General features: G+C 56.2%; 1 protein-coding gene and 15 non-coding genes across 16 annotated transcripts; 11 read left to right on the forward strand and 5 right to left on the reverse strand.

Moving 5' to 3' along the window:
- Window positions 1–1,142: 1,142 nt before the first annotated feature.
- TRNAL-CAG (transfer RNA leucine (anticodon CAG)) lies at window positions 1,143–1,225 on the reverse strand. Its single transcript has one exon. It is a non-coding gene; the product is annotated as a tRNA-Leu (tRNA).
- A 222-nt stretch (window positions 1,226–1,447) lies between these two features.
- On the forward strand, window positions 1,448–1,519 carry TRNAG-UCC (transfer RNA glycine (anticodon UCC)). The gene has a single exon. It is a non-coding gene; the product is annotated as a tRNA-Gly (tRNA).
- Window positions 1,520–2,702: 1,183 nt separating this feature from the next.
- Window positions 2,703–2,774, forward strand: TRNAD-GUC (transfer RNA aspartic acid (anticodon GUC)). Its single transcript has one exon. It is a non-coding gene; the product is annotated as a tRNA-Asp (tRNA).
- A 1,118-nt stretch (window positions 2,775–3,892) lies between these two features.
- Window positions 3,893–3,966, forward strand: TRNAN-GUU (transfer RNA asparagine (anticodon GUU)). The gene has a single exon. It is a non-coding gene; the product is annotated as a tRNA-Asn (tRNA).
- A 1,177-nt stretch (window positions 3,967–5,143) lies between these two features.
- FCGR3A (Fc gamma receptor IIIa) lies at window positions 5,144–10,652 on the reverse strand. The gene is made up of 6 exons (XM_055121205.1): window positions 10,577–10,652; window positions 9,183–9,203; window positions 8,823–9,080; window positions 6,998–7,255; window positions 5,367–5,424; window positions 5,144–5,276 (listed from the first exon to the last, which is right to left on the reverse strand). Exons 1-6 carry the CDS (start codon window positions 10,614–10,616, stop codon window positions 5,144–5,146), a joined length of 768 nt encoding a protein of 255 aa, XP_054977180.1. The 5' UTR covers window positions 10,617–10,652.
- A 4,774-nt stretch (window positions 10,653–15,426) lies between these two features.
- TRNAG-GCC (transfer RNA glycine (anticodon GCC)) lies at window positions 15,427–15,497 on the forward strand. The gene has a single exon. It is a non-coding gene; the product is annotated as a tRNA-Gly (tRNA).
- Window positions 15,498–15,711: 214 nt separating this feature from the next.
- On the reverse strand, window positions 15,712–15,783 carry TRNAE-CUC (transfer RNA glutamic acid (anticodon CUC)). The gene has a single exon. It is a non-coding gene; the product is annotated as a tRNA-Glu (tRNA).
- Window positions 15,784–16,060: 277 nt separating this feature from the next.
- On the forward strand, window positions 16,061–16,143 carry TRNAL-CAG (transfer RNA leucine (anticodon CAG)). Its single transcript has one exon. It is a non-coding gene; the product is annotated as a tRNA-Leu (tRNA).
- A 602-nt stretch (window positions 16,144–16,745) lies between these two features.
- On the forward strand, window positions 16,746–16,816 carry TRNAG-GCC (transfer RNA glycine (anticodon GCC)). The gene has a single exon. It is a non-coding gene; the product is annotated as a tRNA-Gly (tRNA).
- A 1,563-nt stretch (window positions 16,817–18,379) lies between these two features.
- Window positions 18,380–18,450, forward strand: TRNAG-CCC (transfer RNA glycine (anticodon CCC)). Its single transcript has one exon. It is a non-coding gene; the product is annotated as a tRNA-Gly (tRNA).
- A 439-nt stretch (window positions 18,451–18,889) lies between these two features.
- Window positions 18,890–18,960, forward strand: TRNAG-GCC (transfer RNA glycine (anticodon GCC)). Its single transcript has one exon. It is a non-coding gene; the product is annotated as a tRNA-Gly (tRNA).
- A 252-nt stretch (window positions 18,961–19,212) lies between these two features.
- On the forward strand, window positions 19,213–19,283 carry TRNAG-GCC (transfer RNA glycine (anticodon GCC)). The gene has a single exon. It is a non-coding gene; the product is annotated as a tRNA-Gly (tRNA).
- Window positions 19,284–20,196: 913 nt separating this feature from the next.
- Window positions 20,197–20,268, reverse strand: TRNAD-GUC (transfer RNA aspartic acid (anticodon GUC)). Its single transcript has one exon. It is a non-coding gene; the product is annotated as a tRNA-Asp (tRNA).
- A 4,016-nt stretch (window positions 20,269–24,284) lies between these two features.
- On the forward strand, window positions 24,285–24,355 carry TRNAG-GCC (transfer RNA glycine (anticodon GCC)). Its single transcript has one exon. It is a non-coding gene; the product is annotated as a tRNA-Gly (tRNA).
- A 306-nt stretch (window positions 24,356–24,661) lies between these two features.
- Window positions 24,662–24,733, reverse strand: TRNAE-CUC (transfer RNA glutamic acid (anticodon CUC)). Its single transcript has one exon. It is a non-coding gene; the product is annotated as a tRNA-Glu (tRNA).
- Window positions 24,734–25,026: 293 nt separating this feature from the next.
- Window positions 25,027–25,109, forward strand: TRNAL-CAG (transfer RNA leucine (anticodon CAG)). The gene has a single exon. It is a non-coding gene; the product is annotated as a tRNA-Leu (tRNA).
- The last annotated feature ends 1,244 nt before the right edge of the window (window positions 25,110–26,353 follow it).

Consider the following 26,353-nt stretch of genomic DNA (forward strand, 5'->3'; position numbering starts at 1 on the left):
ACAGTCTGGGGAAGGAAAAAAAGAAATAAACAGATAGGAATTAAAAAAAAAAAAAAAAAGAAAAAGTAGTGACTGGTCCTGGTGCGCGAACCCGGATCTCCCGCGTGGTAGGCAGAAGCCTTGCCGCTAAGCTACCCGGGAAATACTCTAAATCTGAGCGCCGCAGCCCCACCTGCGCGCCGCAGCGGCGCCGCGAGCGCCCCCTGGCAGCCGAGCCCAGCAGCGTCCGGGCCGGCTCTCCCTCCCGGGACTCCTGAGCAAGGCAGGAGCGCCCAAGGGGCCCGTAGCTTTAGAGCCGAGCAAGGAGTGGGTGGGGGGAACCTCATGTTAACGCGAAGCCTGATCCTGCAGCCTTAAGTGTCGGGAGATTCGGGCCAGTTCATAGCACACTTAGGAGATCCGTGGTTTTTGCTTGTTTTCTGGTCCTGGGTGGGGCTGGTCCTGGGTGCCTAAGTTGCTCTGAAGTGCTCAGCACCTAAAAAGAAAAAAAAAGATTCAAGGGCCGAGCATAGGCTTTGCATGCGGGAAACTCAGGTTGGGGGCCCTGGTCTCCACCGGGATTAGCACAGAGCTAGGAATAGACCCCCCAGGCCCATCAGGTATGACCCCCAAACCCAAACTCCCCACTAAAAATAAATAAATAAAAAGGATAAGGATGCAACTCAGTGTCTACAGTGTGCACTGCACAGTGTCCAGTTTCCTTTATTGTCGAGTAAAGGAAAGGGAAAGGCAGCGCGGTCTGAAAGGAAAAATAACTTTATTATGGTTAGGAGAGATTCTTGGTTTTGGCTGTGTCCTGGTTGCATTAGCCCGGCGTCCGGCCCAGGAAACCAATTCATAATAAACCAATAACTAAGAAACTAATAAATAATAAAATAATAGAAATAAAACAAAATAATTAAATAATTAAAATAAAATAATAAACGAAAATAATTAACCAATGAAAAAGTCCCATTTCCAATCCACACTGAGGTCTCCAGGAGCGCCCTTGTAGGAGAATAAGTCCCATTTCCAATCCACACTGAGGTCTCCAGGAGCGCCCTTGTAGGAGTGAATGAAAATGAGTCACAAGCCTTATGACTGTGCTGTCAGCAAAAACAAGTTTTGTGAATAAAGAATAAAAAATAAAAAAAGCACTATGCTGTCAGGAGTGGGATTCGAACCCACGCCTCCAGGGGAGACTGCGACCTGAACGCAGCGCCTTAGACCGCTCGGCCATCCTGACATCTGCCAAAACCTTGATTTCCTTGACTTCCCCTTACGGCCTAATCCAGAATGCTGTTTCCGCCCTGCGTGCAGTTGCAGTGCTCTACCACGTGAGGGCGCCGTCGCAACGCGCGCCGCCACAGCGCACCTGTGGCACGTAGCTGTGCACGGCTGAGCCAAAGGATGCTGCAAGGGCTCGTCGTGTGCCTTTTGGGCTAGGGTCGCAAGAGTTTGGACAGCGGCGTTGGTGGTATAGTGGTGAGCATAGCTGCCTTCCAAGCAGTTGACCCGGGTTCGATTCCCGGCCAACGCAGTTGAGCTCTGTTTTATTCTACTTTATTTATTTTATTTCAGTGCAGGAGCGTCCACTGGATTTTATTTTGGAGGATCCTCTCCCAGCACCTCGCACTGGCTCAGCTGCGCCCTGGCAAGCTCTTCTGTGCTCATTTGCACAGTCCTTTAAAGGATTGGCACTTGCATCTTGCTGCACTGATTGACAAGCATTGATATTTGCATCTTGCTGCCCTGATCGGCGCCCCACGAGCTCCTCGGTGGGTTGCAACGTCCCGGTTTCAGTTGTTGGAGAACTTTGGGGCTGGACCAACCCGGGGAAGTGGATCCGCGGCCTGTGGGGTGAAGTTTTTAGGGTGGGAAGAGAAGAAATTGGAGCTGAAATAATCTGGAAGAGGAACAAGGTTTGAGGTGAGGGCTGGGCGCCCCGGAATGCGATGGATTGTGAAATGCAAAGCACGCTACTGAGATGACGTGGAGGAGGGGTCTTTTGGGGTCTAATTTAAATATTCAATCAGTGTTTTTTGGCGTTTGAATCTACTTTGTGCTCTTTGGGCCCCTTGAATCTGAGCACAAGCCTCTCTCCAGAGACTGGGCGCGTTTTGAGCTTTTATAGCTCCCAGGAGTGTCTTTCCCCCCCACCCTTTTATTCCCCCCTCTCCTGGTATTCCTAGAATCCAGAGCTCATTTCTCTTAACTAGCTTATATTCCCTTCCGTACTGATTTTTAATTTTTTCATTATTTTTTTCATTAAAAATATTTTCATAGTTGTTCACGATAATTTTAATTTATTTACTTTTAATTTAATTTATTTACTTTTAATTTGATTTTAATTTTGATTAAATTTCATTTTATTTCACCTTCAGTATTTCAACAGCCATCCCACCCCCACGACACCTTCCCACCACCATTATTTCGAAGTTTCCCACCATCACCCAAGGCTGCCCCACAGGCAGATGCTAGATCATTTGTTCTGTACTGCTGGTTATGAAGAGTCCCATACCAAATTTTTTAATATATATATTTTTTTAATTTTTGGAAGCGTCTTTAACCCAAACAAATACCGTCTTTTGTTCAAGAGGTTCTGCGGAAAATCCTCAGGGCCGGGTTGGGTTCCCCAAGTGCTCAAACTAGATCCAAAGAGGGCGCGGCCGGACCCGGGTTGTGTCCACAGCCTTTAAGCAGCCGCGGCGCTGAGGGCGCCGTCCTCGTTAGTATAGTGGTGAGTATCCCCGCCTGTCACGCGGGAGACCGGGGTTCGATTCCCCGACGGGGAGGCAATAACACTTGTTTTGAGGGTAAAAGCCCTGTGTTTGAGGCTAAGGCGTTTCTTCTGAGGCTAAAGCGTTACATTGCACCCCGCGCCCCACGTGACTGTGCTCTGCTGGCTGCGCCCTTTTGGGGGGTGCGGGCTTGCTTTTCTGCAGAGCCGCCCCTTCCCGCAGCCCCCAGCGGGACCGAGGGAGACCCAGGCCCTCCAGCCCCAGAGCTGGAGAATTGCCGTTTCCCCCCCCCCCCCGCCTGAAGCGAGCGACCCCCAGACCCACTTTCTGCACGCGCCCAGGTGCGGCCCCCCCAACTCTCCCGCTGCAGATTCCGAAGCTCCCGCCGCGCGTCCCGGACCCCCCGATGGGAACGGCTTTGGCACTGCGGCCTGGATTTGGGAAAAGTTTGAAGCCAATTTTTCTTTTTTTGGCTGATTTTTAAGAGAAGGGGCCCTTGCCCTTTGACCCATACAGGCCCACCTGTTGCATCTCCGACTGTTGGCATGGAAACAGCGGGGGCGTCTTCTCTGCGGGGTTTCCCTAAGCATCAGTTTCCTGGGCCCGGGGCTGGCCGGGCTCCTGGTCTGGGCCTGGCCAGCAGGGCCCGGACGAGGGTTTGCACAGTGACCTTTCGGGGGGACTCGGTGGACAAGGGGCCCCCCAGGTGGCCAGCATCCCAAAAACGCGCCGGCCAATCAGGATGGGCGCCGGGACGGGGGCGCGCGCGCAGCCAAGAGCTTCTTTGGACTCCAAGGAGGAAACTGTTGGGCACATGTGTCATGCACGGTTGTTTATTATTATTATTATTATTATTATTATTATTATTATTATTATTATTATTGTTGTTGTTCGTTACGGGTAGTTTATTATCTGTTGTTGTTGTCGCGGCCTGGGGGTCCCCAGCAGGACCCCTAGGGCTGCTGGGCGCCGGGGAGGGTCCAAGGGGCACTTAGGGTCCCCGCAACTCGCGCGGCCCCGGGCGCTGGGGAGTCCTGGGGAGTCCTCGCGCCTCCGGGTCCGAGCAGGCCCTGGCAGGCTCGGGGGGCGCCGCTGCCTCCCCGGGGACGCACGGTGGGGCGCCGGGTTCCAGCCTCCGGTGAACAAGACTGGGCGCGGCACCGTGCTCGCCAGTCTCTGTGGCGCAATCGGTTAGCGCGTTCGGCTGTTAACCGAAAGGTTGGTGGTTCGAGCCCACCCAGGGACGGCGCGACCCTTTTAGAGCCGATGACCCCCGGCTGCGGACCGTCCGGGCGGTCGGGCGTTTCAGGGTTGTGTTACTCTGTGTGTGTGCGTGCCCGCGCCTACGTTTTTGTGGCTGTGTGTTTGCCTGTGTGTATATGTACCTGTTGTTTTATTGCTGTGTGGCTGTATGGTTGTGTATGTGGTTGTGTGAGTGTATGGTTGTGTGAGTGTATGGTTGTGTGGCTGTATGATTGTGTGTGTATGGTTGTGTGACTGTATGGTTGCGTGTGTGCTTGTGTGAGTGTATGGTTGTGTGGCTGTGTGGTTGTATGGCTGTGTGGTTGTATGGCTGTGTGGTTGTGTAGCTGTGTGGTTGTGTAGCTGTGTGTTTATGTGCCTGCGTGTATGTACCTCTTTTTAGTGGTCACTGCACTGACCACTGATCCACTCTGTCAGGCGCTGGCCCTCCCAGAAGCTGCAGAAGTGACCTCTTGGAAATGCAAACCAAGAGCCCCCCACCAAGCCCCCTGAAGGTCAAATTCCCAGACAGACCCCCCCTTCCCCCCTTCACCCCCCTTTGATGCCCTTTCCGTTTCCATGAAATGATCCTGGGCTCCTCACAGCAGAATGGAACCTCCTCCAGGCAGTGACCCTGGATTGCTTCCAGCCTGGCACTGGAGCTAGTCAATGAGTTGGGTGTCCACTGGTCCCCAGAGCACTCTGTCTCATGTCTGAACCCCCAAGAGTCTCTGGCCCCGTAACTCAGGGGAAGGCTGCGCTCCAGCCCCCCCCCCACACACACACACACCAGCTGACCCTCCTCTCCTCTTTGTCTCCATCAAGGCGGGAGTCGGGGCAGCTGACTTTTCCCCTGCGGGCCTGAGTAATGGGCGGGAAGGGAAACATCATCATTTGTGTTTTATTGCAGTAGGAACAGGGTCCAAAGGGCTTTATCAGAAGCCAGAACTGTTCCACGGGAAAAAGAAGCTTCTAGAACCGGGAGACGGCTCCAGAAAAGCTTCTGCACCCTGCTGGCTTGTGCTCCGTGCTCTGTGTGTGTGTGGTGGGGGGGGGTCTTCTGTGGCAGAATCCGCACGAGGCACTTGTGTGAGGGTCCTAGAAGCTGTCCCTGCGCCCCCCCCCCCCCGCAACGAGGCTGCTCTTCCTGCTGCTGCCAGAGCCGCCTGGGCTGGGGGGTCTCATTTGTCTGGAGGGTCCCGACACCATCGCATCTTCTCATTCCACCGGGCGGCCACCAGTAGGCGTCGAAGGTCCAGCCACACAGAAAGGCAGAGCCCGGTGCTCGCGACGTACAAAAGTCCCACGGCCAGGCTGAGGGTGATCCGGAGCCACAGGGAGTGAGAGAGGGAGGACGGGGAGGGGACGGCGGGGGAGGGGGAGGGCAGGGAGGGGGAGGGCAGGGAGGGGGAGGGCAGGAAGGGGGAGGGGATGGAGGGGGAGTAGAGGGGTCTGGAGGGATCTGATTGGAAGCAGAGAGAGCGCGCGGGTAAGTTAAGGCAGAAAGGAGAAAGCCCCGTGTGGCAGGGAGACTGGCCCCAGGACCCCAGGATGGGATCCTCTGCATTCTGTTTCTCCCCGACCCCCAGTTCGCCCTGCCCAGCGTGTGTGCAGGGCGGACTCGGGAGCCGAGCCCTCAGCTTCCGCGGGTGCGAAGCCGGCGCCCCATTTCCTGCTCTGAAGCTTCCACTGGCGGTTTTCACACCCAGGCAGGGGACCGGGTGAGAGCCCATCTTTGGCGAGGGCTCCTCACGGGCAGAAAACAGACGCCCCTTCTACCCGGGCCCCGAAACCCAGAGCACAGAACCCAGAAGGGCCAAAGAGGGGGACGAGCCCATGTCTACGGCGTCACGATTCCTGTTACTTAAAGCCGCCGTCTAGGTGACCAGCGGCAGCAGCGGGTCCTTGGCTGATGCTCCTCCAAGCTCTGCTTTAGTTTTGGCTCGCAGGCAGCACCTGGCAGTGCTCAGAGTTTACTCCTGACTCTGCATCAGGGATCACTCCTGGTGGAGCTCGGGGGACCGTGGGGGATGCAGAGGATCAAACCCGGGTCTGCTGTGTGCAAGGAAATGCCCTAACCACTGTCCTACAGCTCAGGCCCCTGAAATCACTGTATCACTGTCATCCTGCTGCTCACCGATTTGCTCGAGCGGGCACCAGTAACGTCTCCATTGTGAGACTTGTTACTGTTTTGGGCATATCGAATACTGAATATCTACCTTGAAATAAATTCTAGCTGAGGTACCACCTGGGTCCACCCATGCAGGCATGGACCCCTGTGTTCTGTGCATGTATCTCCCGTGAGGGCATGGACCCCTGTGTTCTGTACATGCACAACCCGTACAAGCATGGACCCCTGTATTCTATGCATGTGCCACCCATTCATGCATGGACCCCCGTGTTCTGTACATGCACCACCTGTGTGTTCATGGACCCCTGTGTTCTGTACATGCACCACCTGTGTGTTCATGGACCCCTGTATTCTATGCATGTGCCACCCATTCATGCATGGACCCCCGTGTTCTGTACATGCACCATCTGTGCATGCATGGACCCCCGTGTTCTGTGCATGCACCACCCATACATGCACGGGCCCCTGTATTCTATGCATGTGCCACCTGCTCATGCATGGACCCCCGTGTTCTGCACATGGACCATCCATGCACACGTGGACCCTTGTGTTCTGTGCATGTGTTTCCCATGCGCGCATGGTCCCCTGCGATTTTTTTTTTTTTTTTTTTGCTTTTTGGGTCACACCCAGCGATGTTCAGGAGTTACTCCTGGCTCTGCACTCAGGAATTACTCCTGGCGGTGCTTGGGGGACCATATGGGATGCCGAGGATCAAACCCAGGCCGGCCGAGTGCAAGGCAAACGCCCTACGCGCTGTGCTATCGCTCCGGCCCCGGCCCCCTGTGTTTTGTGCATGCACCACCCCCCGTGCATGCACAAACCCCGTGTTCTGTGCGTGCAACCCCCATGCGCGCGCAAACCCCGTTCTTGAGTGCGCCCCCCAGTGCGTAGGGGCAGGCCTCACCTTCCACGAGGAGGCGCGCCGTGGCGGAGGACTCGTTGCGCACCCGGCCGAAGAGGCCCCGGCAGAAGTAGGTGCCGCTGTCTGTCAGCTTCGCGGCGGGGATGAGCAGCTCCATGTTCTGGTAGGAGAACTGCCGCCCTCGGCCGTTGTGGAAGTAGATGACGCTGTGCACCGACCGGTTCCTCCAGCTGTGGCAGCGCAGGCGGATGGGGTCTCCGATCCGAACCACCCAGCGCTGCGCCTGCAGAAGCAGCCAACCTGGGAGAGAGGAAGCAAGGGCTCACCCGCCGGCCTGGCCCACCTCAGCTCTGCTTAGTTTGGGGGCCACACTCGGCAGTGCTCAGGGCTGACTCCTGGCTCTGTGCTCAGGGCTGACTCCCAGCTCTGTGCTCAGGGCTGACTCCCAGCTCTGTGCTCAGGGCTGACTCCCGGCTCTGTGCTCAGGGATCAGTCTGGCTCTGTGTTCAGGGATTCCCTCTGGCAGTGCTCTGGGGACCATATGGGATTCCAGGGACTGAACCAAATTGACCACATGCAAAGCAAGCGCCCTCCCCATTGTACTATAGTTCTGGTCCTGTACCCAGATGTTTTAAGTTGGACTTCTCTTTGTGTGTGTGTGTGTGTGTGTGTGTGTGTGTGTGTGATACCCGCAGTACCCCAAGAGAGGAAGGAGGAAGGCAGACTTCTCTGGAGGAGACTGGGGAAACAGGCCCTGTTGGGTGAGTAGGAGTTTGCTGTGGACAGTGGTACTGGACTCACGCTTCCTCCCTGTCTCAGCTGCCAGAGCCAGAGCTAGGACCAGCGTTCATCACCCTCCAGGCTGTACCTGCCCCAGGCTGACCACCGCCGTCCACCACTGGGCCAGATGGTCCCAGGACCAGCAGGTGGACATCACTGACCCAAGACTGGCTCAAGGACAAGTTACGACGTCCAGCCTTGGTTCTGGAAGGATGCCCAGGGCCAGCGTCCATGTCAGCTGGCCCGAGGTGGCCCGTTGTCCCCTGCCTCCGTGGACAGCTCAAGACCCGACTGCAGGGGCTGGAGTGATAGCACAGCGGGGAGGGCATTTGCCTTGCACACGGCCGACCCGAGTTTGATCCCTGGCATCCCATATGGTCCCCTGAGCACCGCCAGGAGTAATTCCTGAGTGCAGAGCCAGGAGTAACCCCTGAGCGTCGCTGGGTGTGACCCAAAAAGAAAAAAAAAAAAAGACCCGACTGCAAGCACAGTGGCTCTCCCCTCCTGGACCCTCCGTCCAGGCCTTGTCTGACGCCCACGGGTGCCGCTGCTGACACGGCAGGGACGCGACTGGTGCTGGGCTGTGTGGGTGACGCAGAGACGCCCCGGACAGGTCCTCCCCTCTAAGTGCTCCCCCGGGGCCCAAGCAATAGAGCAGCAGGGAGGGTGTTGGCCTTGCACGCGGCTGACCCGGGTTCAATCCCCGGCATCCCATAGGGTCCCCAGAACCTGCCAGGCGTGATTCCTGAGCGCAGAGCCGGGAGTCAGCCCTGGGCATCGCCGGGTGTGGCCTCGAAACCAAGCGGCTGCCTTGCCCGTGTCCCAGCCAGCTGGGGCAGAATCGGACGGGTGTTGTGGCTGGCACAGGCTGAGGGAGGGTGCGTGTGACCAAGGGTGCTTGTGCCGGGCGCTAGAGGTGGCAAGGGGCGGCCAGGGGGCTGGGGTCTCATGGTGGGGGAGGTATAAAGGTCCCGGGAGCAGAAGCAGGATATGGGTCCCCTACGTGCTCCTGGCCACTGGCACCCTCTGTGCAGCCCCCCTGAGGGCCGGCGGGATGATGCGGGGGGACACCGCTGCCCCCACTCACCCTGGTGCACCTCCAGGCTCTGGGGGTCACTGCGGGCCGAGAGCGCCGTCTTGCAGCTGTACTGGCCGCTGTCCGCCATGCGGGCCGAGGCGAGGGTGAGCGAGGCTTCCTGCTGGGTGGCCAGGGCACTGCCGTTGAGCCACCAGTGTGTGACGCTGTGCCCGGGGCCGCCTGGGCCCTGGCATGTCAGCGTGACATGGTCCTTCTCCAGGACTCGGTCCCAGGGTGGGTCCAGGGTCACCACGGCCTTGGGGAGATCTGTGGGAGCCGCGCGGACACAGGTGAGGGGATGAGGGCCCGGCTGAGCCCCCCACCGCCCCCCTGTCCCATCTGTCCTCGGCTCCCACAGAGCAAACTCACCAGCGAGCGTGTGGCAGGGAGCTGTGGAGGGAAGGGGAGAGTCAGAGAGTGACACACGGGCCCCCTCAGGGCTGCCTCAGCCCCCACGGCCCACCCGGGGGGTGTCCTGCTCTAGGACCCCAATTTCCAAGCCCCTGCTGCACTGTCACACCACCCCTGCCTCGACCCAGGTCACGCCTGGTCCCCAAGCACTGTCAGCGACCCCCATCACCTGAGTGTGACCCCCCCCAAACTAACGAAGCACGAAAGCAAAACAGACCTCGAACTTGACCAACTAAACCCTTCGCGTTCCCCTTCCTGCCCCGTCCCCGCCCCATGAACGGTTAAGACACAGACTGAGGGGGGCTGGAGCGATAGCACAGCGGGGAGGGCGTTTGCCTTGCACGCGGCCGACCCGGGTTCGATTTCCAGCATCCCATAGGGTCCCCCGAGCACCGCCAGGAGTGATTCCTGAGTGCAGAGCCAGGAGTAACCCCTGAGCATCGCTGGGTGTGACCCAAAAAGCAAAAAAAAAAAAAAAAAGACACAGACTGAGGACCCCCCAAGTGACCTTGCACACGGCCAACCGGGTTTAGATCCCCGGCATCCTGGAGGGTCCCCGGAGCACTGCCAGGAGTGATTTCTGAGTGCAGAGCCAGGAGGAAGCCCTGAGCATTGCCAGGTGTGGCCCAAAAAAAGTAAAAGAACAAACTGAATTTCTTTTTTTTTGCCACACCTGGCAATGCTCAGGGGTTCCTTCTGGCTCTGCACTCAGGAATCACTCCTGGCGGTGCTCCGGGATGCTGGGAATGGAACCCAGGTCAGCCACGTGCAAGGCAAATGCCCTCCCCGCTGTGCTATTGCTCCAGCCCCCAAACTGAATTTCCTTAGTCATGCCTTGGCAATCTCACTGACAGCCAGCCATCCCGTCTGGCCAGGTCTGTCTGCCAGTACCCAGGGGCCCCCCTTCCAGGCTTGCAGTTCGGGGGCCCCTGCTTATCACATCTATGCTCCGGTGGGTGGGCTTGCAGCTGGCGGGCCTGGGTTGGGGCCCTGACACTCCGTAGGATGCCCAGAGCCCAACCACCAGGAGTGATCCCTGAGCACAGAGCCAGGAGTCAGCCCTGAGCACTTCTGGGTGTGAGCCCCCGAGCCCAAATCAACCCCCCCCCCCAAAATCTGCACTGTGGCCTTTCCCTGGTCAGCAGGAACTATTTCAGCGGGTCGCCCTGAGTGTCAGAGGGAAGGGACAGCCGGCCGCCCCGTCTTCCATTTACAGGGGACAGAACTGACCGGGGCCCCGCCTCCCCACACACCCCATTGCATCTGGCTCCAGGCTGGCGGGGGGTCTGTCCCGGGCTACTGGGGGGTCCTGTCCCCCTGGCCTGAGCAGGGCTGCCCCTCCAGGGTCTTACCTAGAAGGAGCAGAGCCATGGGACCCAGCAGCCTCCACATTGCGCCCGGGGAGCGTGACAGACAGACACCCACCACTCCCACCCGTCACGGCAGCTTCCGGGCTCTGCGGGGCCTGACCGCGAGGGGAGAGAGAGAGAGAGAGAGCAAGAGAGAGAGAGAGAGAGAGAGAGAGAGAGAGAGAGAGGAGAGGAAGTCGGTCGTCCTTCCTTCCCCAAGCTGGTCCTGACTCACCTCGCTCGTTTTTAGGAACATCATCTGATTTCTCAAAACGGGCACGGAGGGGTGTGGGGGCAGGGCGGGGATTGGTGGGGACGGGCGAGGGGGTGTCCCACGTTGCCCCCTCTGGCTTCCTGGTGGTGAAACTAATGACCCAAAAGGGAAGGAGCACCGGGGTGGCGGGGGAGGGGGTGCGATGGATGGGACGCAGGCCCTGCACCGTGGAATCTGGGCTCGTCACCGCCTCATCAGTACCAGGCTGATCGGAACCTCCCCACGCAGCCCTGCAGAGACACCACCCCAGGTGCTTGCTCTGCGTGGGCTACACCCCGTCCGATCCCTGCCGCCGTCGAGGGGAGCCCCGGGCGCCCCAGGCTCGCCACCCCCTGCCCCCTTGGCCGGCGAGGAGGAAGTTAAGAGTTTTGGTTCTGCTCTGACGGCATCGCGTGTTTCCTAATCCAGGGGGGAGGGAAGGGCCCCGGGAGCGGGCTTTCTGCCACCGACAGCGGAGAACTCTGGGTCTTGGTTTCCAGCCCCCAGATGGCTGTGGGGGGCTTTCCAAGGGCTGCCGAGGAGGCCTGGGGGGTCCCTGCCCAGTGACATCCTTCAAGCACTGAGTCTGCGCCGGGCCTGAGGGCACCAGGCTGCTCTGACCGGCCTCAGCAGGTTCTGGGGGCCCTGGACCACACCCTGCAGTTGCGGGGGGGGGGGGGGCGTTTGGTGCAGGGGGTCACACAGGGTCGGGCATATGCAGGGCAAAGGCCCCCCGGCCCTCTACTTTCCCCGGGGGTCGTTTCTGCATCTTGCATAAGCCTGTGAGATATGTTGTTACTGTGCTTGGCATATCGGATACGCCACGGGTAGCTTGCCAGGCTCACAGTGGAGACGTTACTGGTGCCCGCTCAAGCAAATCAATGAGCAACGGGATGACAGTGACAGTGACATAAGCGGGGGGGGGTTCTGTCCCCCCCTTCTCATGAAGGTCCCTGGACAGCTCTGGGGCACTACAGGTTCCACTGTGTGGCGTGGGGTGGGTTTCACCGAGGCAGGGGAGACCCCCACAGGGGCAGCCCGGTCTAGTTCGTCTGGGGCTGGGAGCCCTGCCTGAGACACTGTCCCCCGCTCCAGATGCGACTATGTCGGGTCTTTCTTGCTGCACCCCCGGTTCTGAGAAACGCTCAGGGGATGATGGGAAGGTCCCAGCAGCTTCCTGGCACACAAACCAAGCTGAAACAGACAGGCAGACGGGCAGACAGAGGGATGGAAGGGCCCAAAGGAACCTGGGGTCTGGACAGGAAATGCAAAGGCTCTTTCAGTTCTTAGTGCTTGTGGCAACACCATTTTCTGTAGAACCTTCCAGAACAGCCCAGGGGGCCAGCCCTGGGCCCCCCCGTTCTTGCCCAGGTGATTAGCCGAGAAAGCACCCATTAGCCAGGCCGCCTTCCCGCCCTGGCTTCCCTCCCCTGAAGCTCCTTCCCTCCCAGGGGTTGGCCCCTAATTTTTTTTTTTTAAGAATTTTATTTTATTGACTCACATGTGGAAAATTACAATGCTTTCAGGCTTAAGTCTCAGTTATACAGTGCTGAAACAACCATCCCTTCACCAGTGCCCATATCCCACCACACAAAAAAAAAACAACACAGTTCACCTCCCATCCTGCCCCCCCCGCACCCCTCCCCGCCTTGTAACTGATAAATTTCACTTTACTTTCTATTTACTTTGGTTACATTCGATATTTCAACACAAACCTCACTATTATTGTTAGGAGCACCCCACTAGAGTCAAACCTGTTGTGAAGAGATATGAGGTTGCACGGCCGCAATAGCGGCCGCACGGTTTTGGATTTCTGTACTTTAGCAACTAAGTCCAGGGAGATTTCTTCCAGATATTGGACCATTGCAAGCTTGTAAACCCCATCTGTGGTCGTCATAATATGGCGGTCGCCACGCCCTTCACCCCCGGCAAGGAAGAGGCAAGAGAGAGAAATACCTTTCCCCTCCTGGGTGTGGCCCCTAATTTTGTGTTGTCCCCGGCCCTCGCACTGACACGTGCTTCTGCGTCCCATGAAGGCTAAGTCGAACAGGGTCCCCGAGGCGGAGGGTGAAGGGCAACGGGGTAAGGAGGGCTCACAAGCAGTGCTCATGCAGCGTCTTGAGGGAACAAGCAACAGACTTTTCTAGGGCTCTGGAAGGAAACAGACTTTGGAAAACTATACAGGGATGTTCAGGATACATAAGTTTAGAATGTACTGGGGCTTCTAGATGTCAATGATGTTTTTCTATAATTACATCTTTTTTTTTTCTTTGTTGGGTCACACCCGGTAATGCTCAGGGGTTCCTCCTGGCTCTGCACTCAGGAATCACTCCTGGCAGTGCTCGGGGGACCCTATGGGATGCTGGGAATCGAACCCGGGTTGGCCACCTGCAAGGCAAACGCTCTCCCCGCTGTACTATCGCTCCAGCCCAATGACATCATTTCCACAATATTTTCCCTGGTTATAAATTGATACACCATAGACACATGTTCCACCGCCAGAAGGAGGAAAAAGCCTGCTAGAAAAACAAGCAAGTCAGCCCTCAGACTGTGTAACCCCAAGACAGTGGTTTCTAACAAACCAGCCTTTAGACAACACGTCCCTAGGACAAGGACTTCCCTAATATTAGCTGCCACAGGCTCCTGACAACGTGCCACCTTGGTATACCCTGGGGGTTCCCGGGGGGGATTGGGTCAGTCTTGCCGTGAGTAAGGTGGACGCTGCAGGGGAAAAGCCTCGGAGAGGGACCCTCTGTCGCCGCTGTCCAGAGTCTCCCGGACACTCACAGGGTCCCTGTGTGCACGGGAAAGGTCACCCTGATCTCCGTGGGCCAGCTCAGACCCGGGTGACAGCTGGACATGGATACCCCGCGGGGCCTGGGGGTGCATGCTCCCTGGCGTGGCTCGGGGACCCAAACGGGGTGCCAGGGATCAATCCCACGTGGGCCACAGACCCTCATAGAACCTCACAGAACCTCCAACAGAAGTGTCCAGTTCAGCCGTGTGAACCCTCCCCTCGCTGCCCTCCCGGGCTCCCTGGAGCTTTCTGCTCACCAGCGCCCTCCCTGGCCGCCCGCACTGGCCTTCTGGCCCTGGAGCTCTGCAGACTCGGTGCAAAGTGCTCAGCCCCGTTTGCCTTTTTATACCTGACTTGGTCTGTATCAAGCTCAGGGACCGTCCATCTCTGGGGATGGGCACACGAGGGGGTCCCCACCCCACACTTCCCTTGAGGGGAGGTGTGAAGGGGTCCCCATGGCCCGCACTTCTTTGGGGACTTATGGGGAGGTACGAAGGCGTCCCCTGTCCCACACCCTCTGGAGTGTTCTGTGTCCCGATGTTGTGGGCAGTGCCACCGGTGGACACCTCCGAGTGGAACCAGTCAACTTCCACCGGGCACGAGCACAGAGAAGCAAAGGCTGCGGGCTCAGCCGGCTGCTCCCTAGGAGTTGAATTGTTTTTGAGGAACTTCCAAGGCTGTTCCCCAGAGCCTCACTCACACTTTCTTTTTTAAAAAAATTATTTATTTATTTATTTATTTATTTGCTTTTTAGGTCACACCTGGCTCTGCACAGGGGTTATTACTGGCTCTGCACTCAGAAATCACTCCTTCACTCCTGGAGGAACTCCAGGGACCATATGGGATGCTGGGAATCGAACCCGGGTTAGCCGCGTGCAAGGCAAACGCCCTACCCACTGTGCTATTGCTCCAGCTTCAAATTATTAGTTTTCTATAAAAAAAAAAATTTTTTTTCTCTTTTTGGGTCACACCTGGCGATGCACAGGGGTTACTCCTGGCTCATGCACTCAGGAATCACTCCTGGTGGTGCTCTGGGGACCCTATAGGATGCTGGGAATCGAGCTGGGTTGGCCACGTGCAAGGCAAACGCACTCCCAGCTGTGCCATCGCTCCAGCCCTCACTTACACTTTCACATACTCACTGGGGCAGACGGTTCCCCCCTCCCTGCCAGCCCGGTTCCTATCTGTCCTGGAGCCATGGGTGACCACTGGCCCCTGTGGTTCCATCCGGGCACTCTGAGGCCATGCCAGGGCCATCTATTTTAGTCCTTCACCTGTTTTTAAGCGTGTCCCCGAATTTCGGGTCATGCGGTGCTAATTTAGCACCTTTTGTTTTTGCACTCTTTTATTTTTGAAGACACACCTGGTGATGCTCAGGATTTAAGGATTCCCTCCTGGTGGGGCTCGGGGGACCAAATGGGGTGCCAGGGATCAAACCCAGGTGGGCCACAGCCACTCATAGAACCCGTTTTCAAAACACCCTCGCCCCCGTGGTCCCCAAGGACACGCCTCCAGCACCTGAGTCACAAGGCTGCTTCATATTTATTTAAGTGAATTTGTAATTTCTGAGACTTGTGGAAGAGGAGACAAAAAAAAAAAGTGTCTCAATTTTAGGTACCCAGAGATGCTAGTGTCCCCCCAACCCACCGTTGGAAGACCCTCGGTAACACTGGCCTTCTGGGACGGTCCAGTGTGTGGGGGTTGGAGAGAGGTGGACGGTCAGCCAGACTAGGGACCAGTTCCACACCCGGGAACCCAGACAGCAAGGTGTCCTAAGGGCTACTCCCCCTAGCGTATGTAAGTGCATGGGTGGTTCAGTGGTAGAATTCTCGCCTGCCACGCGGGAGGCCCGGGTTCGATTCCCGGCCCATGCAACTGGAGTTAGTTTTCACTTTTTTTTTTATTCCACCGCGGACACCGGAAAATGCCCATTCCTGGGGTCCCTATGCTCCGCGCCAGCAGCACGGAGAATGGGTCAAGGAAGAGAAAACGGAAAGCCTGAGGCTCAGGCTTGCGCACGCGGGACGGTGGTGCCCGCGGAAGTTGGGGGCGCGACGTAGATAAAGGAAACGTGCAAAAACGTGAAGCTTCCCTGACCGGGAATCGAACCCGGGCCGCGGCGGTGAGAGCGCCGAATCCTAACCACTAGACCACCAGGGAACGCGGTGAGTTGGGCCCGCGCTCCCAGATGGACGCTGCGCCCCGTGCCCCGCCCCGCGCGCTCAGCCGGAGTCCCCGGCGGCGCGTATCCGCGCCCTGGTCCCCGCGTCCCCATGTCTAGCCGTCCCCGCGTCCCCTCGTCCTGGAACGCGGCTCTGGCCCTCCCGGGAGCGGCCGCTGCGCGCAGGGCGCACGTGGGAGGGGTTGGGGACCTGCCTGTCTGTCCCCGCGCGCTCCGCCGGCTGTTCTGAGTGTCCCCAAGATCCCCGCGGGCGGCGTCAGGATGGCCGAGCGGTCTAAGGCGCTGCGTTCAGGTCGCAGTCTCCCCTGGAGGCGTGGGTTCGAATCCCACTCCTGACACGGTTCCCTTTTGCCCAGTTCGGGTTCCCTGAATTCTTGCTGCAGGCGCAACTGGGGACCCCGACACCCCCTGATACCCCGCGGGGCCCAAACGCGGAAACACGGTACTGGACAGGGGACGGTTAGGATGCCAAGGCAGAATAGTGCTTGGACCCCGGGGAAGGTGGGGGCGGGGGGAGAGAGAGAGAGAGAGAGAGAGAGAGAGAGAGAGAGAGAGAGAGAGAGAGAAGGACTAAGTCAGTGATGGTTGGAGGGATCGCTGGGGATGGGAGATGTGTGCTGTCTGTATTGCAAACCATAACGCCCCCCAAAGTAGACAGCGAGTAAGAGGGAAATTGTCTGCTATGGAGGCAGGGGGAGGGGTGGGATGGGGGGATACTGGGGGCATTGGTGATGGAGGGTGAGCACTGGTGGAAGGATGGGTGTATCCCCTATCTTTGCAGCTCTGGACACTGGCCTCCTGGGGTCAGTCTCCAGCCACTAGGTGGAGAGTCCCACCACTCCAGCCATCCTCCCTCTGTGCTGGCCTCAGAACCTGTTGGATGCTCAAACAGTACTTTCTCTGTTCCACAGGGATGCAGTCAGAGAGGCAGGGTACAGATGCATGGGTGGTTCAGTGGTAGAATTCTCGCCTGCCACGCGGAAGGCTCGGGTTCGATTCCCGGCCCATTCAGAGCTCAGCTTTTTAAAAACTGTTTTGTTTCTATTGAATCCAATAAGAAACACAGTTACAAGGCTGCTCAAGGTTAGCTTTCAATTATACACTGTTCCAATATCCTTTCACATGTCCCGCCACCAGCGTCCCCAGTTTCCCTCCTGCTGCCCCCTCAGCACCTCCTGCCTCTATGACAGGCTCTTTTCTTCTCTCTTTTTCTTCTCTCTTTGTCTCTCTCTCCCCTTTAGGGCATCATGCTTTACAATACAGATCCTGGAAGATTATCATTGTAGGTCCCTTTCCCTACTTCAACACTCAGTTCTTGTCCAGAGTCATTTCTATTATTATTACTATTGTTGTTGTTGTGCTATGGTTTGGTTGGGCGGTCTGAGCCACTGAGATATGCACTCGAAAGAAATGACTTACGGAGGATCACAAACTATCTCTGGTGTTGTGCCCCAGAGCAGCCTGTTCAGCCCCTTTTATTAACTAGCTTAATGTTCTAACCAATGATATTCGGCCACAGGCAGGATATGCAAATTAACTTGGGCAACAGAAACAGTAGCAAAGTCAGTTACATAACCGGAAGCATAGTCAGTTACAGTAACTAACAGAAAAACAATTTCAACATCCAATCCTAGCTAGGACTGAGATTGTGAGATGTTGTACACCAACATATTATTATTATTGTTGTTATTATTATTATTATAACTATTATTGTCATACTGGTCCCTTCTCTTGCCTAACTGTTCTCTGCCCCGCCACACACACACTTGTGGAAGCTTCCAACCATTAAACAGTCCTCCTGGTCCATAAATTTTGTTGCTTCCCTCCCTCCTGTCTTTTTCCTTTCCCTTCCCTTTCCCTCCCAGTTCTTTCTGGAAAGTTGGAAACCTTATTGGAAAGCGGAAGGAAAGAGAACTCCCCCTACAGGGAGGAATTTAGCAAGGACCAACTGCGTTTCCTCCTTTTTTTTTTTTTTTTTTTTTCTTTTTGGGTCACACCTGGCGACGCACAGGGGTTACGCCTGGCTCTGCACTCAGGAATCACCCCTGAGTCGGTGCTCAGGTGACCCTATGGGATGCTGGGAATTAAACCCGGGTCGGCCGCGTGCAAGGCTAACACCCTACCCGCTGTGCTATTGCTCCAGCCCCCTTTTTTTTTTTTTTTAATTCCTGTATTTACGGAAGACCTGCTCTGGTGAGAACTCAGAGCCTTGGGGACCCCCCTGGGACCAGCTGGACCCTCGAGCTCTAGAGGCCAGCTGGGGTGGGAGATGTGAGCGATGGGAGGGCGGTCAAGCCGGGACCGTGCGTCCACCCGTGCACTGACCTAGCCTCCCTCGCCTGCGGCCTCCTTCTCTCCCCCTCTTCCCCCCGCCCCCGGCCCCTTGGACCCAGGTATCCCCTCGGGGATGCGGCATCTCGGCCGTCCCTACCAGGGCGCATTTCCAGCCGGAGGCCCGGGACACGCCCCGGGATGGTGCTGGCCTGGCCTGGAGACGTCCCATCCACGGGAGCAGCCGCGGTACCCGAACGGGTGGACGTGCTCTATGACGGATGAGCAAGGTTGCATGTAGGTGCATGGGTGGTTCAGTGGTAGAATTCTCGCCTCCCACGCGGGAGACCCGGGTTCGATTCCCGGCCCATGCAGTAAGGTCTTTTTGGCTTCAAACTTTCTTTCCAGCTGTGCGTGCCCTCCCCTCCTCTCAGTCTGGCTTTAATACCTACAGCCCATTTTAATCTACCATTTTCTATCTTTATTTTCCTCTGGGGGGTGGAGTGGGGATATTTCTGGCCCCCTGGTAACTGGCGCCTAATGGTGGGCGACATTTCTATTTTTTTTTTTTTTTTTTGCTTTTTGGGTCACACCCAGCGATGCTCAGGGTTTACTCCTGGCTTTGCACTCAGGAATTGCTCCTGGCAGTGCTTGGGGGACCATATGGGACCCCGAACCCAGGTCGGCCGCGTGCAAGGCAAACGCCCTACCCGCTGTGCTATTGCTCCGGCCCCAGTGTGCGACATTTCTGGTAGGTGGTACCCTGCTGGATGCGCGCGCACGTAGGATGGCGGAGCAAATGGTTAGACAGGTGCATGGGTGGTTCAGTGGTAGAATTCTCGCCTGCCACGCGGGAGACCCGGGTTCAATTCCTGGCCCATGCAACAAGCTGAGCTGTCTTTTGCTTCAAACTTTCTTTCCAGCTGTGCGTGCCCTCCCCGCCTCTCAGCCTGGCTTTAATACCTACAGCCCATTTTAATTTACCTTTTTCTATCTTTATTTTTCTCTGGGGTGTGGAGTGGGAATATTTCTGGCCCCCTGGTAACTGGCGCCTAATGCTGGGTGACATTTCTGGTAGGTGGTACCCTGCTGGATGCACGCACACGTACAATGGACGAGCATGCAGTTTTATAGATGCATGGGTGGTTCAGTGGTAGAATTCTCGCCTGCCACGCGGGAGGCCCGGGTTCGATTCCCGGCCTATGCAGTTCTGATCCATATTTTGCTCCTTCTCTCTTCGGATTCGGTTCCCCGTGGAATTTGGGCCTAAAAAGTTGCAGCTGCTAATCCAGGAGAGAAACACTGAAGTATGGATGAGCCAGAAGGCTAAAACGGGAATAGAAGGGGCTCGCTTTTGGGGCACTGGAGGTGGGGTACCACAGAGGTAAAAAGACATTCTGTAGAGATAAAAAGACATGCCTGATGTCAAAAATATAAATAAGTAAATAAAATAAAAATAAATGAAAACAAAACAATTTAAAATTAATAAATAATAAATTAAAATAAATAAAATTAAGCTTTAAAGTCATGTGTTTATTTATAATCGATTTGTTGATGATTTATCTACTCATATATTATTCGTATTATACGTAATTTAATATTAATAAACAGTACAGTATAATTTAAAATAATAAATCAAGAAATATAATAGATATCGCATTAGTGATCATTGCAACATTACTGTGACTATCATTGTGAATATTCATCAGTGTTATTGGTGTAACTACAATTTATTAAATTTTATCTATAGAAAGAAAATAAACAGAAAACATTATTAAAACCAGAGAATTAGAAAATAAAATGATAAAATGTAAGATGTTAAAAAAAAAGGCGGGGGGATGAAAAAGTGCTGCGCATTTCCCTGACAGGGAACCGAACCCGGCCCGCGGCGGTGAGAGCGCCAAATCCTAGCCACTAGACCACCAGGGAGCACGTATAATTGCTGCCCTGCATCCCCTAGATGCTGCCCCACCGTCTCTGCTGTTGCTGGCCGGGATCTGGGGTCCCTCACCCCCACCTGGTGCCCTGCGCCTCCGTCCTCAGGGCAGCTGCGGGTCCTAGAACAGAAACTTCCTTTAAAAAAAAAAACAGAAAAAGTAGGAAAAAAGGGTTACCGGTACCTCCCCATCGGGGAATCGAACCCTGGCCTCCCGCGTGACAGGCGGGGATACTCACCACTATACTAACGAGGATGGCAAGTGATAATGCGTCTGGCTACTTCTGGAGCCTGGCGCTCCCCAGGGCCACAGAACGCGACCGTCTTGGGGGCGTGGGTCCGCGCAGAGGGCACCTAGGACCCCATGCTCGGTTCTTTGGGGAAGAAGCAGCTTTGTCCGTTCTCCTGTGGCCATCGCTAGCCCTGGCCAGCCGGGCAGCGCAGAGGGCACGGCTGCAGGACGGATACCCACTGCCCGTGGCCGCCTTGGACTAAACGTGCAGCCAACGTGCCACTGCCACGGGCACATCTGTGCGCTCCGTCTCGCGTCTCGCGCTGGCGCTGTGCACAGATCCGCCTCCCTCCTACTGACGGAGACGGGGGCAGCGGGGGAGACGGGGTTAGATGGGGTCTTAAAAGAGACCTTCCCGCTTGGCTCATCTTTTTTAAAAATAAAATGTGGCTGTGGAGGGCTGTAGTACTGGAACGGGGAACGCGTGAAACTCTCTTCTTAAGGATACTGTGAACCATGGTATGACTGAAAACAAATGCGAAAAGAAAGTTGGTGCTTTCTTTCTTTCTTTCTTTCTTTCTTTCTTTCTTTCTTTCTTTCTTTCTTTCTTTCTTTCTTTCTTTCTTTCTTTCTTTCTTTCTTTCTTTCTTTCTTTCTTTCTTTCTTTCTTTCTTTCTTCCTTCCTTCCTTCCTTCCTTCCTTCCTTTCTTTCTCTTTCGCTCTTTCCTTATCTCTTTCTCTTTCTCTTTTTCTTTTTTTCCTGTCTTTCTTTTTCCTTTCTTTCTCTCTTTCTCTCTTTCCTTCTCTCTCTCTTTCTCTCTCTCTTTCTCTATTTCTTTCTTTTTTCCTTTCTTTCTTTCTTTCTTTCTTTCTTCCTCTCTTTCTCTTTCTCTTTTTCCTTCTTTTTCCTGTCTTTCTTTCTTTCTTTCTTTTTTTCCTTCTTTCTCTTTCTCTTTTTCTTTCTTTTTTCTTTCTTTCTTTCTTTTTCTCTTTCCTTATCTCTTTCTCTCTCTTTTTCTTTCTTTCTTTTTCCTTTCTTTCTCTTTCTCTCTTTCCTTCTCTCTCTTTCTTTCTCTTTCTCTTTCTTTTTCTTGTCTTTCTTTGTTTTTCCTGTATTTCTTCCTTCCTTCCTTCCTTCCTTCCTTCCTTCCTTCCTTCCTTCCTTCCTTCCTTCCTTCCTTCCTTCCTTCCTTCCTTCCTTCCTTCCTTCCTTCCTTCCTTCCTTCCTTCCTTCCTTCCTTCCTTCCTTCCTTCCTTCCTTCCTTCCTTCCTTCCTTCCTTCCTTCCTTCTCATATTGGAAGTAGAATCATGGTTGTGTTGCAGAACAAACTAAAGCCAAGAGCTCCCGGGTTCGATCCCCAGCATGCCATATGGGCCCCTGAGTAATTCCTGAGTGCATGAGCCAGGAGTAAGCCCTGAGCATCGCAGGATGTGACCCAAAAGAGAAAAGAAAAGAAAAGAAAAGAAAAAGGAAAAGAAAAGAAAACCAAGAGCTATTTGAAGAGGAGTCCATTAAGATAAAAATGAAAATGTGGCTACTCGGAATGGCTTGGTTGCAGAAATATAAAGCCAAGAACTATTTGAAGTGCAACACATTAAAATAAATATTAAGATGTGAACCGAAATGGTTTGTTTTGCACTTGGGGGGGGGCCACACGGGGCACAGGACATGGGGCTGGGGGGATGCCCAGGGGCTGGCTTCCCCCCAAGCCTTCCCGCTCTCCCCCCTGACCCAAGACGATCAGAATGAAGTTTCTGGCTCACAAATCCTGCTGTACCCACGCCCTGGAGCTGAAGCTCTCTGGGGCTCTGAAGTTCTCTGAAGTTCTCTGGGCGGCCGCTTCCTCTGTCCAGGGTCCCCTGCAACACACACCACAGCTGCCTGGGGGGCCCTGCAGGCTGCCGGGTCCAGATGTTGGTCCCTGTGTTCCCTGGTCACTCATTGGCGTCACCTGGGAGCCCACGAGGACCTCCTGCCCCCACCAGCCGCGCTCAGTGCTGATCCAGTAGACCCCCTCTTTTCCCTCCCTGGGGGGTGAGGGCGTGGACAGAGTCAGCGTTAGCCTAAGGACTCCCCCCTCCCTCCTCCCTCCTCCCCCTCCCCCCTCCCTCCTCCCCCTCCCCCCCAGTAGCGTCATCCACACCGCAGGCCTGGGGAAGTGGGCAATCCATTTCCAGTTGCGAAACCGGAATTTCTGGTGAATTGAGTGGTAAGTTTCTGTTTCTTCAGGGAAAGGAAAAGAAAAAAAAATAATAAAATAAACCAGAAGGGGTGGAGATGGACCGTGGCGTGTGACAGCCGCTGGCCGCCAAGCCCATCTGCTGATGCCAGGATTTAAAAGGAGAAGATAGTTTTGTCGACTTAGGGGTTTGACACCCTCGGTTATTGTTACAAAGGGAGGACGCAGCACACAGGCCTGGGTCTGGGACCCCAGGGACAGGTTGAGGGAGGTCACTGTACGCCCTTCCAGGGGCAGCTAGGGTCACTCTTCATTCTCCACTTTTCCCCCCTTAAGACAAAATCTCCCCAGGCTGACGCCTTCTCTGGAGCAGAGGTCTCGCTAGACTCTTTCTGTTGTATATTGTTTGTTTATTTGTTAAAGAGCCTGAGTTGAAACAACACAGTGACGCCACTGTGGAGAAAGATTATTCGGGTCAACTTCTCAGAAATGATCGTGGTGGTGGCGGTAGCAGGGGAAGCTGGCTTACATCCAGATGGGGTGTGTGTGTGTGTGTGTGTGTGTGTGTGTGTGTGTGTGTGTGTGTGTGTGCGCGCGCGCGCTTGCATGGTTTCCTTACAAAAGCTCCGTGGATGAGGAAATCATCTCAGCCCATAGTACTTCTAGAACATCGCTTCTTGCACAATTTGTAATTAAATCAACAATTTTAACCCCTGAAGGTGAACCCCATGCAGCGCCCTCAAAGAAATCTCCCTGGCAAGGCAGGTCCCCAGAGAGTGACCAGCGTTGGAATAACAGAGCCACTAAGTTCTCCCCTAGATCATGTACCAATAAAAAAAACTTCAAGAAGACGTGGACGGAGCAGGCCACTGCCTCCTGCATGAATGCGCGCCAGTCAGGGCCACCAGCTGGTCAGAGGAAGCAAAGGAGGTGGGTCCATGTGGAAGGGTCTGAGACACAGGACTCTGGGACCCTGGCGGTCACCCATGAGATACCCGCTGTCGCTGTGGTGCAGGGGTCAGCCTGGAGAGGGAAGATGTCCAGGTTTCGGGGGGAGATGAGCCAGAGCAAGGGCCCTGGACACCTGTCAAGGCTAAAACAGAGACCAGCAGACGGGGCGTCCCCAGACTAAAAGAGAAAGCTTCCCTGACCGGGAATTGAACCCAGGCCGCGGCAGTGAAAGCACCAAACCCTAGCCACTAGACCACCAGGGAGGGTATAGCTAGGCCTCGTCCTGCAGCCTCAAAGGGGCACCTCAAGGCCAGGAGAGGGAGCGTGTCCCCCTTCCCTGGGGGAACCCGGTGCTGGGCCGAGAGTGACCCGGATTCGGGGAGGCGACGCTCTTGGCGCAGGTGGGAGGGACCCGCCTGGTCTCACGCGCTCAGCTCATTGGTCCACGTGGCCGCAGACCCACATGGACGGCGTCAGGATGGCCGAGCGGTGTAAGGCTCTGCGTTCAGGTCGCAGTCGCCCCTGGAGGCGTGGGTTCAAATCCCACACCTCTTTTTACCCGGATCCCTCCCCACTGCTCGGGACGCGGGAGCCTTGGAAGTTTTGCAAATGTTTCCAGAAATGCACAAATGCGGGACCTTTGGGCCCAGAGTAGGGTGGGACGGTTCCGGACCGTTTTCTCCCACACACACACCCAGCTCACCGCTGCACCAGATTTGCTATCTGTAGCCTCTGGACCCTGGCCTCCCAGAAGATGCAGGATGTAGTGTCCCCTGTGTCCCCCCCACCTGTGTCCCAGATACTCTGGACACTCCCAGAAACCCCCTCAACCCCAGGATGCAGAACCCACAGTGGAGACCTGGCAAACAGGGATCAGATTTCTAATCCCAGGTTATAGACCAGTTGGGGCATGGGTGGTTCAATGGTAGAGTTCTCTCCTGCCACGGGGGAGGCCCGGGTTCAATTCCCGGCCCATGCAGCCAGTAGAATATTTTGCTCTTGAGAGCAAACGATGCTCACGTTTTTTGCTCTTCTTTGGCCCCATGGAGCACTGACAGCTCCGTTCCCTCCAGTTCATCATTCATCCCTTGGCACCGCAGCTGGGCATCTATCCTGGGGTGCGTTTGTCCACTGAGGAGACATCCTGGTCCTGGGGGCGAGCCAGCGAGGCCAAAAGAAGAAGGACCTGGGCTGCGCGCGGTGTAAGGGTCGGAGTTCTGTATGCAAAAGAAACTGTACGGGGGGAGAGGGAAATGGTGCTTGCAGGGAGACAGAAAGAGAACACTTCCCTGACCGGGAATCGAACCCGGGCCGCGGCGGTGAGAGCGCCGAATCCTAACCACTAGACCACCAGGGAGCGTGCACGACGCCCTCCGCATGTCCAAATGGACACTACGACCAGCTCCATGCGTCCCGTCAGGCTGCGCGCTGAGCCGGGCGTCCCTGGGCATCGCCGCGCCCGGGGTTCTGCGGCCCCCCGACCCCGTGTCCCGTGTCCCTTTGTCCCATGTCTCCGCGCCCCGCGACCTGGAACGCGGCTCTGCGCCCCGTCCCGGGAGCGGCTGCTGCGCGCAGGGCGCGCGGTGGGGACCCGCCTGGCCCCGCGCGCTCCGCTGACCACTCTACTGGACGGCAGCTCTTCGTGAGTGCGTCAGGATGGCCGAGCGGTCTAAGGCGCTGCGTTCAGGTCCCAGTCTCTCCTGGAGGCGTGGGTTCGAATCCCACTCCTGACACAGCATGCTTTTGCCCCATCTCCCTCCGGTCGGTGAAAAACGCCTTCGGAACCGGGTAGAGGAACAGGCTGATGGCTTACACCACGGGTTGCAGGTATGCACCCCTAGCCCCACCTGCTCACAGGTGCTCTGACCAGTTCTCTGAAGCACCTGACTTGCTTGGGTTGGCCCCTGGCGGGGGAGCAGCCCCTGGGCCAGCTAAGGTTGGCAATTCTTAGCTCTGTTTTTGCACAAGACTGTGGAGAGGGACAGCTGGGGGCAGGGTTTGACCCAGGCTGACACCTGGGGCTCTGGGCTCAGAGAAACGTGGAGAATGTTCCCTGGCGGGGTCTGAGCTCGGGAAGACGTGGGGAATGTTCCCTGGTCCCGTCCTTCTCCACACGTACAGACAGACCCTTGCTGAGGAATCCGGAGATTTCCAGGAGAGATAGCGGGGGGCCTGCGTCAGGCATTTATTGGCCATTTTATTGGCCCCTGGTGCCCACCAGTCCAGAACAGCCCCGGCTCTTCCTGTCCCCGAGGCGCTGGCGGTCAGTGATCAGAGCTGGACGTCCAGCTGCAGCCGACATCTCAGGAGTCCGCCGGCCTCCTGGTATCTCCTGGGGTGGCCTGGGGCCCTGATCCTGGGACGTTGTCATTGGCAGCCCCTTTCCTGCACTCACCTGCGTACCCCCGCGTGGGCACCCGACATGCTCGAACCTTGAGCCAGATGCTCTCCCCAGCTGGAAGGGTGTAGGGGTGGGGGCGGGCGCTGGGGTATTCTCCGGCACTGAGTTGTAGCATCTCAGGGCAGGTTTGGGCTGCCCCCTCCGCCGGCGTCTCCCCTAACACCTCCCCCGACCCCCTTCTCCTGTGAAGATGGGGCACATTGGGGCTGCTGTCTCCCGCCCACCCTCCGCCGGGGTCCCGCCCCTTATACCTCCTTCTCCCCCACACCCCCATCTCTCCATCAGCACACATGATGCAACCGAGTCACTCGCTCTTGTCCCGCTGACCCTGGCCCCATAGGTAAGGAAACTCACTGACTCAGCTGTTGTCACCTTCTGTGTCACCCCCCCCCCCCGCGGTGGTGCCGGAGTTCTGCCGAGAACCCCACCCCCTCCAGCCTGCCCACTGGGGTTCCCAAAAGCCATGCGTTCTGTTTGTTGGTGGGAGGCGGTGTTCAGGGCTCTGTGCTCAGGGGTCGCTCCCAGCAGGGCCCGGGGAACCCTGTGGGGTGCTGGGGGGTCCAACCTGGGTCAGCT

The sequence above is a fragment of the Sorex araneus genome, chromosome X (assembly GCF_027595985.1).
Source record: "Sorex araneus isolate mSorAra2 chromosome X, mSorAra2.pri, whole genome shotgun sequence".
NCBI classification, from domain to species: domain Eukaryota; kingdom Metazoa; phylum Chordata; class Mammalia; order Eulipotyphla; family Soricidae; genus Sorex; species Sorex araneus.

What these genes read in the sequence shown, in the direction of transcription:
- FCGR3A (XM_055121205.1), bottom strand. Translation starts at nt 10,616, where the DNA reads ATGTGGAGGCTGCTGGGTCCCATGGCTCTGCTCCTTCTAG. An exon ending in TCCCTGCCACACGCTCGCTG is followed by an intron (nt 9,081 to 9,182) that starts GTGAGTTTGCTC and finishes CGGCTCCCACAG; the next exon opens with ATCTCCCCAAGGCCGTGGTG. An exon ending in GGCGCGCCTCCTCGTGGAAG is followed by an intron (nt 5,425 to 6,997) that starts GTGAGGCCTGCC and finishes GCTTCCAATCAG; the next exon opens with ATCCCTCCAGACCCCTCTAC.